Here is a 13,169-nt window from a genome sequence, read left to right as displayed (position 1 = left end):
TACTGATACAGATGTAGAGTGGAAGAAAGGAGAACAATCCTAAAGAGTTCAAATAATCTCAGCAAGAGATGAGATTTAACAAGGCTGAACAGAGATGAGAGATGTAGAATGAGGAGTTATGTTTTGAACTGAGTCTGTGATAGCTAGAAAATTTAGGGGATATGATCAGAGTCCTGTTGGCCTGCAGCTCAGCTGTAAGGTCTGGTCTAGAGGTAGGAAATTGGAGTTACAGTTACACAGATAATAGTAAAAAATAAAGTAGGAAGTGGAGCCATTTGTAAGGAGTGAGGGGCCAAAGGAATTGAGAAAAGTAGCGAAGATTTGATTTGATAGAGAGCAGTTGTGAGGAATGAAGAGAAAGTGAATACCAGAGTCCTGAATAGAGGATTAAGTCCAAAGTGTTGAATTGATAGTTGTATCTTTATATAGGCTAGTTGGCCTGTATAGGCCACGGAGGCCGCGTCTGATAGCTCTTTGACCCTCTCTTGAGAGATGTGGGAAGAAGAGCAGGATTTGGGGGATGAAAGAAGAGGAATTGTGTTTTAGATATGTTCAGCAACCAGTACAAAAACTAATACAGTAAATAAATGTCCAGAGTCTGACTAAAGAGTAGAAGTAGCAGTGAGCGTTAATTCAGGTAGTAAGAAAAATTAAAAGATGAATAAAACCTGGCAAGTGGAAGAGGAAGGTGTGAATAAGGTGGTATGACCTAATATTTAGCAAGCATATTAGAACTTTACTCCATGCCTAAAGACATTTCCTTGGGAGGCTACACACTCCAAAAATTTTGGCAATCTCCTGGGTTACAAGAAAGTACATTTCTTCTCTTGATAGCAACACATTATTCTGAACCAAAATGGTATTGCTTATCAATCCTATTAGTCTATATTTTTACACTTGGCTGGCATGGATTTCTGATGTGTTTCCATATATCTTTAGGTTGCCTTTTCCATCTAGAGAGAAGTTGGAGTAAAGGATAAATTGATTCATAGCATGATTCTATAGGTGACTTCCCTGAGTAGCCAAGAATCGTTTGAATATATACTTCTTCCCACTAAAAATAATCTTGTTCCTTATTTTCATACTTGCGTATCATGAATGCAAGTCATAGAAGCAAAAATAATAATAATAATAAAGTCTTATGTGAAAGCTAGAAGATAAATTTGATGGGACAACCCTGCTAGGAATAACCAGAATTGAGCTTGAGTTGGAAAAAAATTAGAAAACTAACCAAGGAGAACTAAGAAAGCTGCATTGGAGTCTGTGGATTGGATCTATTCCATAGAAGAGAGGAATGTAGACTCCTACAAAAGAAAGAAGTGATGAATCCAAGAAGTGAAGAGGATTGTTAGAGCAGCTGGAAGCCCAACTCTGCTTCGTTCCAAGAAAAACTAAAAAGATAGTAGAAATTGAAGTTAGCATGAAGAGGGATAAAAAACTGAAACACTCCGCCATCTAAAACCACTACAACATGACTTGTATATAATATACATATTTTGACTGACACTCTGGAACAGCATATGCTTGATAGTATTTTTGAGCACTACTGTTATGTCTGGTTTAAATTAGTACATGAAAGGCAAGGTCTTTCATTTTAACTAGTTTTGCACCCAGAAAATATACCACACAATGAGTAGGATTTAAGACCTTTTTTTTTCCCCTAGTAAATGGTCATAGTAATGGGAATACTGTTATTTATCCATACTGAGCTTCAACTATGAATAAAATGCACACAGAAGTTTCTTTTAAAATGTTGGTTGAATACATGTTTGAAGTGTGTAAGTTTCTTTTCCCTCCAGAGTAAAATATCCTCGTCTATTAAGTAGTAGAAACTATTACTTCATAAAGTTGAGGCATAAAGTTCAACTGAGATAAAATTTGTAATGGACTTAGCACACTGCCTGTCACATAAGTGCTTAAGATGTTAATCTCTTTCCTTTTTTTTTTACTTTTAACTTGAACAATGTAATCACCAATATATGGCAACACTACTTGAAAAATAACTGAGACCACAAGCGGTTCTTAGAAGAAGAAAGAATATTTTTTAAAAAATTACATATACATATACACATATACTTACATATACGTATATACACACATATAGATATACCAGTATACATCTATTTACTCACCTAGAATGTTGAAAATCCCAAGAATCATTCTTGTTGCTTCTTCTCGTTATCTCATTCTTTGCATCCAGTCCTTTCACCTGTCACCTCTTTCCAAAACACAACCTCAGTATCACTCCTTGTATGTGACCCATTTGACATTCTAGTCAGAACCAGTTCCCATTAGTTTTCCTCTGAATTAAACACTTCAACTGCCTGCTAACTGATCTGCCTGCTTCCTTTACTCCCCCATCTATGCTATGTGCTATGAAGATAGCACAGTCATCAGAGTGATCTTTTGAAAACATAGATCAGCGCAAGTCATTCTCCTGCTCTACAGGAAAAAAAAAAAAAAACGGCTTCACATTTCTCTTGGGATAAAAAACAAACACTTGCCTGTGGTCCATGAGGTTCTCCTACTCTGGCCCTGCCTACCTTTCTGAGCTGTCACTACTCTGGAAACTTACAAGACTTCTGTTTCTCCAACATGTCAAATTCATTAATACCCCCAACAGCTTTTGCATTTAATTTCTTTGCCTGGAACACTTTTTCCTAGACAGTCTCAAGGTTGTTTCCTTTGTACCATTCAAATCTCATCTCAAATGTCACTTACTCAGGAAAGCATTTCCTTACCACTTATTCAAAGCCATTCTCACCTCTCTTCAGCCTCACTCTGTCATATTAACCTACTTAATTATATTAATAGAGTTTATTGCTGTGATGAAAATTTCTAATTTATTTTTGCAAAGAGGGAATAATTCTACTTTTGAATTATTAATGTGATCTTGTTTTTGGCTTCATGAGAATACATCTTGGTTCTTTTCTAGAATCATCCACCTGCTGATTAGGATTAGTTCCAGTACGGTAGAACTGAGAAAGTCTTAGGTGACATTATGCTTTTGGAATTCAAAAGCCAAGCTTTGGTTCTGAGAAAGGATTATCTAAATTCCTCTATGTCCTTTAGCTTATAAAGGATCAGGCTTTGTGGAAGAGACCAGAGAATTTTATGTACGTAAGAAAAGTCCAGACAGAAGAGAAAGAGGAGGAAGCCTGCCCTTTTCTAACCTCAGGGAACTGTGGAAGGAAAGAGGGAGGAGAGGAAGGTGCTCCTTCCCATGTTTGGGACTCATGACAGGCTGCTCTAGAATAAACGTCAGCATAGTAACTTTGGGGACACAGCGTAGCCTGCAGTACGAGATTCTGAGCTATTTCATCCTAAGTCCCCTTGGCTTCTGCATTGTAAAAACAGGACGTATAATTCTGAAGGTCTGCTAGGTCGCTCATCAGAGGGCATCAACTTAGTAGGCAGTAGGTGGCTTTACAGTGAGCAGGTCTCAGCTAGAGCTGGAAGGGACCACAGGCAATCCCCAAAGATCTTTAGTGCCAGTAGTAACCACAGGGAAGCTGAGTCATCGAGGGAGGGCTTGGGCCCTGTCTCAGCCCAGAAAGGACAAGTGATGAGCTTCTCCAGCCATAAACTTCTGCCATGAACATCAGTCAAACACACAGCAACCAAGTAGATATCTGGCCTTAGAGCTTTGACTCATCCTCCATCTTGCTCAGGGACGTAATTAGATTCTCTCTAAAGGAGAATCTGAGAAATTTTGTCTAAGAGAGACTGAACCTTTTGTAGAGCAATGGTTCTCAAACTCTGTGGTTTATCAGAACCTCCTGGGGAGCTTAAAAAGCCCATAGTGACCCAGGCTCCTTGAAGTGGAGTAAGGCCCAGGCCTTTATACTTGTATTAGTTCCCATCAAAAGTTGATATCCACCAAAACTTGAGAACCACTGCCCTAAAAGGATGGTTTAAATTACTTCATTGGATTAACTTTAAACTAGATGAGACTTTTCATGTCTCTCCCTCTAACCAGTAGGTGGAAGCCCAAAGGAGATGAGATAAACATCATCATTTTTTAAGTTATATTTTATCTATGCACATCCAGATTTTATGTTGTTAAATTTTTTAATGACCTCCATTTGTTTAACAATTTCCTGTCATCCTCTTGCAATTAGAACATATGTTTCACGATGGAAGGGGTCTTTATGTTGTTCACTGCTAAACGCCAGGTCTGGTACAGAGTAGTCACACAAATATTTGTGGAGGGAATCAATCAATCAGTTGGTTAATTAGCTAGTTAATGAATTTATGCATATGCATGTAGTGGAGAGAATTTGGTGTCAGAAGACACTCTGCCTGGGGATGATAGAGAAGATGGGGGAACAAGGCATAGGAGATCTGGCAGAAGGAGAACTAGATATTTTTCAAAAACAGCTAAAAACACCCAGTGAAGTAAATCACCTGTTGCTAACAAGTGAAAGCCTTAATTTGGATCTGTAGAAATAGGTCAGAATTTAGAGGTAAGGAACAAAGAGTCTGTAAAAGTTTGATGCAAAGATTTATGTAAATAAGAGCTTAATGCTGGAGAGGCCTGAGAGGGTATATCTGTCACCTGCCTTTAAAGTGATTTGATACAGTGAAATCTGTACTTGATGTTCCCCAGTCCCTCTTTTTTTCCCAATAATTTTTCTGGTGTCTATCCTATCTCTCTGATGCAAGTATATGTTTTAAAGTGAATGTTCTTTATTATAAGATACAAGTTCAATGTATAAAACTTAGAAGAAAATATCCATGATCACACCACCTGGAGGTCATCACCTAGTCATCCAATAAGTATGAATATACATTAGGACTGTGATTTTTGTCCTCCTGCTGTATCCTCAGCACTTAGAAGAGTGCCTGGAACAGTGTTCTATTAATAATCGTTGAATGAATCTACTAAGACATGCATTAAATATTTTTCTTCACATTCACTATTCCTTAGAATGATTCCACTTACTCCCTTTGATAAAAAAATATATATATATATTAATATTTTTACTAGCCTTTCTTTTCTTTCTTTGGCCTTGACTCATGGATCGAATTTTTAAGTATTTCTAGGCATACCTTAATATTTTAACTCTCCTTGCCCCATTTGCTCTACTTGGTTTCAAGGATTGATGCATTGCTGGTATTCTTCCTTGATCTCATCATATTTTCTTCTGCTTTTTATTTTCCCAATGCATGCCCACTTGGTTTTTCCTCACTGAGGAAGTTTGTATTTGTCAAAACAAATTTCATGTTACTTTTTATTACACCATTTTCAATTTATAACAAACAATTAAATAAACAAAAATATCTTGGTTTTGTACTTTCCAAAACTGAAAATGCTCGAGCTCTAACTCAGTTTAGAGCTTGCCTGTAAATCACCTGAGATAAATCGATATTGCTGGTTTCAGTTGAGTAATGTGGCCTGTGCTCTAGGTGCACTTTGATAAGTGAAAGTGGGTAGAAAGACAGGAAGCAAATCTCATTAGTTAAAATTTCTAAGTAAACTACATAAAAATAATGACATATATAGGTTTGAAATTGAGTGACTTGGTACTGTGTCAATTCAGCTAAGCCAGAAATATGTTCCCAGATTTTCCTTCTCTGTGTGGTTCTGAGTTTGGCCTTGCCACAAGAGAAATCTGCATAAGACCTGAAATGCCAAAGTGGATAGCAGCCATATTTATACTCCAGACGTCGGCACAAGACCAAGCACAGTTGGAGCTCATGCACATTTTTGTTGATTTGCTGCCTCACCTTGGTGGTGAAGGGCAGCATTCAGGCTTGTGGTTCCTTTAGCTCCAGCCAGATTGCTCCTTTGGCATCTGCACATCCCGAGCCAGGTACACGTAAAAGGTGTCAGCTTATCCTGCAAGCCACCCATATGGCCAAGGTTGGCAACCATGAAAGACACAGATTCAAAAGTTTGTCTTCTTGGGTTCTGGCTTGCCAGTTTGTTCTCTTGTGTCCATTTTGTTCTTGTTTCCCTTACTTCATGTCCGTCTTTCCTTCCCAACCTAGTACTTTAATTCAACACGCATTTCTTATCTTACAGTCTCTGCAGGTCAGGAATCTGGGAGTTGTTTATCTGGCTCCTCTGGCTCATGGATTCTCACTGGGCTTTGACCAAGTATTGGCTAAGGTTACAGTCTCATCTGGAGGCTCAAGTGAAGGAGGATCTACTTCCAAGCTCACTCCTGCGGTTGTTGGCAGGATTCAGTTCATCACAGGTTGTGGGACTGGGGGCCTCATTTCCTCATTGACTGTTGGCTAGAGATTCCTTTAGTTATTTGCCACATGAGCCTCTCCATAGAGAAGTTCACATCATGGCAGCTGGCTTCTATCAGAGCAAGCAAATGAGAGAGCAAGAGAAGGTGAACAGGACAGAAGCAGATTCACTTTGTAACATAATCTCAGAAGTGACTTCCCATCACTTTTATTATATTCTATTTGTTAGAAGGAAGTCACTAGATTCAGTCAACACTCAAGAGGAGAGGATTATAAAAGGGCATGGACACCATAAGCAAGGATCATTGGAAGGCATCTTTGAAACTGACTACCAGAGCCTTTCAAAAGGCAAAAGACCTTCCAAGCATCTTAAGCATGTGCTGTACACACCCTCACTTTTAAGAAAATAGAACTTCTAGGAATCATTATTTCCACAGCATCGTCACAGAAAAGATTTGTGAGTGTAGCTTTTGCCTAATAGAGTGGATCATGAATTTATACATTGGAAATTCACAAAGTTTTTAAAAGAAATGTATCAGCTTGCAATGGAGAGAGAGACAAATTTTAAAAAGGCATCTCTACCACCAAACATTTACAGGCAGGAAACAGGCTAAGAAGTCTACTCAGTTGCAAATACCAGCCATATCTTATAGAAAAAACAAACAAACAAAAAGGCTAACTCAGAGGCAGAACCCAGATTCTACATGGTGGGGCCAAGAGCTGCAGAGAACAACTCACAGGGAGTAGGACTGAGCCGTGAGCAGTGAAATGGTAACACGAGTCACACCAAATTTCAGAATTCTATGGACCAGTGCTGCTTTGTGCCTCTCATCTTCTCCCTCTCAGAATGCAAGAATCTGTTGTGGTTATCCACTGGTCGTCTCGCCATTCAGTGTTGTGAGTGTGGTGACAGATGACTTGTTAATTAAGTTTACAGGCTTTCTGACCTAAAAGAATGTATCCAAGGAATTACACCCGAGGAGTCTTTATCCACACCTGAATTGAACTTAGATGACAAGATCCCGGACCTTGACCCTGAGTCTGATGTAATGAGATGATATTTTTAGGGAGACTCTTGAGAGGGAATGAATTTATTTTGCATATGGCAATAATGTAAGTAGTCTGTGGACAGAAAGTGGTTTGTGGCAGTTTTAAAACTTGCTTGCAAATTCTTTGAAACTCTCTTCATTAAGAAATGGAGCCTATGTTCCCTCCCCACAAATCTGGGTGGGCTTGTGCTTCTACCCACAGAGTATGGCAGAAGCGAAGTGATGTGATTCCAAGGCTGGTTCATAAAGTTTAGTGCAGCTTCTCCCTGTTGGCTGAAATACTTGCTCTTGAAGTCCCAAGCCACCATGAAAGGAGTCTGACTACTTTAACGATGCCACAATGTGAGGAATTCAAACCATGTTGAGAACACGTGTGGGCACACTGAACAGCAGTCCTAGTCCTTGAGTTGTCCCAGCCCAGGCTCCAGATACATGAGTGAACAAGGCTTCAGGCGATTCTAGCTCCCAGCCGTTGAGTCACCCCAGTCTTTGAATCTTTCCACCTGATGCCCCAGATTCTGTGGTGCAGAGACAAGCCATCTTTGCCATGTGCTGTCTGAATTCCTGACCCACAGAATCCCAAAGAATAAAATGGTGTTCCAAGCAACTAAGTTGTGGGTTAATTTGTTATATTGTTATAGCAACTGGATCTAAGCTATGTAAAACCAGCACAGCTAAATTGAGAATGAAAGGCATATTTGAGGCCAATATTTAGCTTTGAAGGCAGTCAATAGTCAGTGTGTTTATAATTATTTTAGAATCTTGTGTGTATGAGACAATGGATGCAAATGCTCCTAGTACAATACCTGGCAATAAAAAAAACAAGGATTTATTATTATACCAAAAAGAAACAGATATATTTCCAAATGATTATTATCAATGACCTACAAGTAATAATATTCTGGCCCAGTGTTCCAAAGCTTTATCTGTACCATCTCTAAGTTATAGGTGAATAAAGATGTGGTTTGTTATTCAATGTCACACAAACCTGGACAGAGCAAGAATTCAAACCCATAATTTTTGACTCCAAGTCTTACTTTTCACCACTACATTCTCCTCCCTCCAGACATTTTAATAGAGAACATATTAGGAAACTATCATCATGAAAAGTTGGCCCTGCAGAGAAGAGGCTCAAGAATGAAAAAATAACTTTGAACCCAGAAAAGACAGATTAGGAATGACTTAATGATTAGGAATATGATGGGTCTGTATATAGGGGGATAATTTTCTGTATTTTCTAAGAATATATATATGTACATATACATATATATCCTTAATTTATAAAAACTTAAAACTTAGAACTTAGGTGAGCAGTGAACTCTTTTTTTTTTTTTTTTTTTTTTTTGCGGTACACAGGCCTCTCACTGTTGTGGCCTCTCCCATTGCAGAGCACAGGCTCCGGACGCGCAGGCTCAGCGGCCATGGCTCACGGGCCCAGCCACTCGGCGGCATGTGGGATCTTCCCGGACCGGGGCACGAACCTGCGTCCCCTGCATCGGCAGGCAGACTCTCAACCACTGCGCCACCAGGGAAGCCCGAGCAGTGAACTCTTAATAAAGCACTTCATTTTGGTGAGGGTTAACTCTTCATCACATGCATTAAAATTTGATTAACCATCTTTACTTCATGATTTAAAAGAAAAAGAAAAGATTGATACTGGATTTAATTGGTACAATTGTGCATACAGATACCAATGATACATAAGGTCCAGGACTAAACGGTTATTAAGGCCCCTTTAATTCTAATAGAGATAGTAACAGTAGCTCCCATCTATGCAGCATTGATTATTTCATTGAAATTGGCAAAGGACTGTCTAGGTATCAATTTACTCCCCAAAACAGGCGCCTAAAGTAGGTATTATTTTACTGTGCTTTTTCTACAGGTGAGAAAGCTAGTACTCAAAAAAGTGAAGTCATTTTTCCAAAGTCACCCAGCTACAAAATAGAAATGGGATTGTATTAATGGTTCAGTCTCTCATTTCTCCATCTTTATAAAGTACTCCAAAGTAAACACAATAAAATCACATGTGGAGATTATATATTGACATGGCCAGTCATAGCCAAAATAAACTTGTAGTACCCTAAGTTGGTTTTTATTTGTATATATGTAAGTCTTTTTTGAATTACAACTATTGATCACCTTTGAGAATATCATTGCTAGTATAACTGTACAGTTCTAATATCCACCCAATACATAAATTCCCTACATTTATAGGTGGGTAATTTAAAAATATATACATGGAAAAACATACAGTGCTTACAAACCAAATTCAAATAAAAATCTTTAAAAAATCTTAGAAATTCATTAAGCAGGTTATGTTGATCCTATTAAAAATGGTTCTTCTATGTACAATACATAAACTTTAAAAATACTACTACAGGAAACAAAAATTCTTTGGTTCAGCAAAAGGATTCTAAATGTGGAAATTTAATTTGTTAAGGATGCACCTTCCTGGGTTGGGCCTCACTTATCTGGTTTAACACTTCAGAAGCAGATAGATGACTCTCTGAATGCTGAAAATATGGGTGGATGTGGATAGCGATGCTTTTCCTATAGAACATTAGCATAGGAAAGTATAACCAGAAGCTTGAATAATGCAGGAACTTCGACGTTATTTTTACTCTGCCAGATCAAAAAGATAAAAAGAAAATCTGTTTCCCATCCATTTGGGAAGGAGGGTGGGAGAATGATCATGATCGGTACATAAAACATTCTACTAGTAAAGTTCTTAGGTTACTGGCGTCCAATGCTATTGAAACAAATCTATTTGTTATTTGGAAGACTGCAGGGAGGAGCCAGGAGGGGGACAGATGCTGGATGTCCCTTTTACCGTCCCATCCCTTCTCTAGTGGCTTGCCTGCCTTAACAATCTAAAATTATAAACACTCCCATGACTCAAATGTCTCCTTAAAGTTATTAATGCAGCAGTGATTAGGCGTGCATCAATATCTGCCAATGGGATTTCCATTAAAAATTAACTGTGGTTATTTCTATACTCTTGGTTTATTAATAGCAACAATCACAGAACTGGCCAAAATATCTCAGAGTTTCAAAGAGTCAGCATTTATACCTTTTAGAATTTTTTCTCCTCCATATGTAATGGGAAGGAAAAGCCTTCACAATGTAGTTCCTGCGTGTTTTCTAATTTGATTGTGAAAATATTTAATATATAAGATAAAACCTTTCCAAAGGCCCATCAATTAACCACACATTATAACCATCTTTAACAAGACTTTTGAAAAGTCTCTGAGGTATCACAGCTGGTCACAGGAGAATAAAAATATTTTTTGCTTTGTTTATTGTTTCTAAGTTCCCCAATAGAATATAATTACCTGGCTAGATTCATTAACTCATCTGTGTTAGAAAGTGGTACCAATGACTAATACTCAAATTTGCCTTTCCCCAGACTAGGTTCAGAAGCCTATCAATATAGTTCTAGGTTGAACACAGGTGAAAATCAAGAACTTCTGTTGACTACCAAGTTTACGGCAAGCCATGACTTCAAGATGCCATAATGCTTACGTGGGATTGTTGAGAACGGGGGAAATCTTCCAAAATTCACCCTTGTTCTTTCTTCTATTTGAATGACTTAGTTGCTCAAGGGCAAGACACTTTTTAAACCTTACTAGGACTCAAAGGAGACAAATATGATTGGGACGGAGCAACAGATTGCAGAGAAAATTATGTCCCTTTGACAAAAATGGTTCTGACTTTGAAGAGGGGAATAGGATAGCCTTCAACATTTGAGAAAAGCAAAGAACAGAACACACGAATAATTCACAGCATCTAAATGAGACATTATCATTCAGAACCACCTCCGCACCTACTATTTCCCACCCCCAGCTCATGGGCAGGGATTTCTTTTCTCTAATAGTCTTCTAAAAGATAGTATAATACTCTGAAGAGAAATAATCAGTGTTGGATTGTTGGTCTTTATAGTCCTTTTGTGTATGTAGGGCAGTAATCATCTTTTCTTCTGTCAGAAGTCTTTATCCCAGCCTGACAGCTCATCAGGAGGCACCCCCTTCTCGGGAGGATACTTGTCAAAGTAGCTGTGATCTGTGGGTCCACTTAGCTAGTAGAAAAAGGATGAAACCAAAGGTGAGGATAACGTTGACAAAGCATGCTAGAACATATGGGGAATGCTTTCTGTATCTGAACACTGATTTTCTACTGCAACCACTTGTAATGTACATGTAAGGAAAATAGAACCAGTTATCATTTTTGAGTCACACTCTCAGCCTCATGAGATCTCCCCTTTAGAACAAATGGATCGGGTCCCAGAATTACATGCAGTAGGAGCTACCTGGCTTAAGGGGTTATTTCTGAAAGAAAAGGTGACAGAAATGATGTCTCTTTTTTTTTTTCAAATTGGAAAATATTTTAAAAGGAAATATTAAAAATATCAAAATTTGCCAGAATCCTTCTTCCACTTTATAATAAAGTTTCTCACTGATCTTGAATTTTTATAGGGTTAATTGACCCGTATAAATTCTCCAGAATGTCAAACAAAGGGACAATTCAAAATACTAGTGACTTTGTTGAAAGAGTGAAATTACTCTGGTATTAAATTACTTTGCAAATCAAGTGGTTTCCAATTCTTTGCTTTCAAACAATCTTCATTAGTACCTAATTGAATTATCAGCTGATAGATCACTAAAAATACTATTTATGATCCATCATAATGAGTTTTTTGGGGGCATAAGGAGACTACTCAGAAGGTGCTCAAAGTGACATTGCTATTATAAAATCCTCCACTCTCATTTACTTATTTATGTGAACACAACTCTTAGCACTTTCATCTACAGAAAAATAATTTTAAAAAGAAATAGAATTGATGTGGAATCTGATCCCATTTTTTAGTAAATAATATTCATCCACAAGTACATTAATAATTTCTTTTCAAAACATTTTTGTTTAATAATTATTTAAAAATTTATAATATATGTATGTTGTTTGATACTGCATGCTACAAAAATGTAATTATAACTGAATCCAGAAGAAATATCTGTATTGCCAGCGAAATTTTTATCCTCACAAAAATTTTTAATTTTATAAAAACTAAAATTGAAAGGCACTTAAAGAATGATTAATAGAAGACCATCCAGTATAAAAATCTTTTACATTAGGATGAAATTTTATAGAGAAAATCTAATGGAAACATGAAAATAGGAGTTTAGAGAGAAAAAGTAGTCATGTAATATTTCTGTCTATTTTTTAAATGGCTGATGGGTTTCATATCTCAATGGCATTTAGATTCCACTGGATATATTTAAAGGGGCAAAGTGAGAGTAGTGTTTTACTATAAAATGTCAATATTTACAACATACTCGAAATTACATTTTCCACAATGACTTAGACGAGTAATGAAAAAATTCAGATGTCAATCTAAAAAGGTACAAAGAAAGACAAAGATCCTCAAAATTCCTTTACAGAGAACACAACATAACATTTGTAGGGTGTTGACTAGATTATTCCTGAGTCATCCCCCTCCCTCCCCAACTTAGCAGATGTTCTGCTTTCTCTGGAGCTGTGCTGTCCAACCAGCAATGGGGACTGAGCACTGGAAATATAGCTAGTCGGAACTGAGATGGCTGAAAGTGGAAAAACCACTTGGGATTTTTGAAAATTCAGTATGAAAAAAATAAATGTAACATCTTTATTAATATATTAATATTCTGTGTTTGTTACATGTTGAAATAATATTTTAATGTATTATGATAATTAAAATTAATTTCACCCATTTCTTTTTACCTTTTTTAATACGGCTACTGGAAAATTTTAAATTACATATAGGTTCATATTATATTTTTAGAACCATCTGTCAGCCTGACCAACACTGGCTACCTTGGGATTTAGATTTACATGTAATCCATTCTTAAGAGCTGAGCTAAGGTCCATTGAATACATAATACTATT

At 37.3% G+C, this 13,169-nt stretch overlaps 1 protein-coding gene across 2 annotated transcripts in view; it reads right to left on the bottom strand.

Annotated features, from left to right (window-relative positions):
* Positions 1–11,229: 11,229 nt before the first annotated feature.
* The window catches only part of PRKG2 (protein kinase cGMP-dependent 2), a gene marked incomplete at both ends in the record, with an annotated part of 83,698 nt that continues 81,758 nt past the window's right edge, over positions 11,230–13,169 (bottom strand). For both annotated transcript variants that reach the window (XM_082653185.1, XM_082653184.1), the window contains one exon: positions 11,230–11,325. In XM_082653185.1, the coding sequence (XP_082509311.1) occupies positions 11,230–11,325 (96 nt within the window). The remainder of the gene's footprint in view (positions 11,326–13,169) is intronic.

Source organism: Grampus griseus (assembly GCF_964374135.1).
Source record: "Grampus griseus genome assembly, chromosome: 4".
In the NCBI taxonomy this organism is placed as follows: Eukaryota; Metazoa; Chordata; class Mammalia; order Artiodactyla; family Delphinidae; genus Grampus; species Grampus griseus.
The sequence above is the reverse complement of the archived record's forward strand: the minus strand, read 5'-3'. Positions and strand labels throughout refer to the sequence as shown.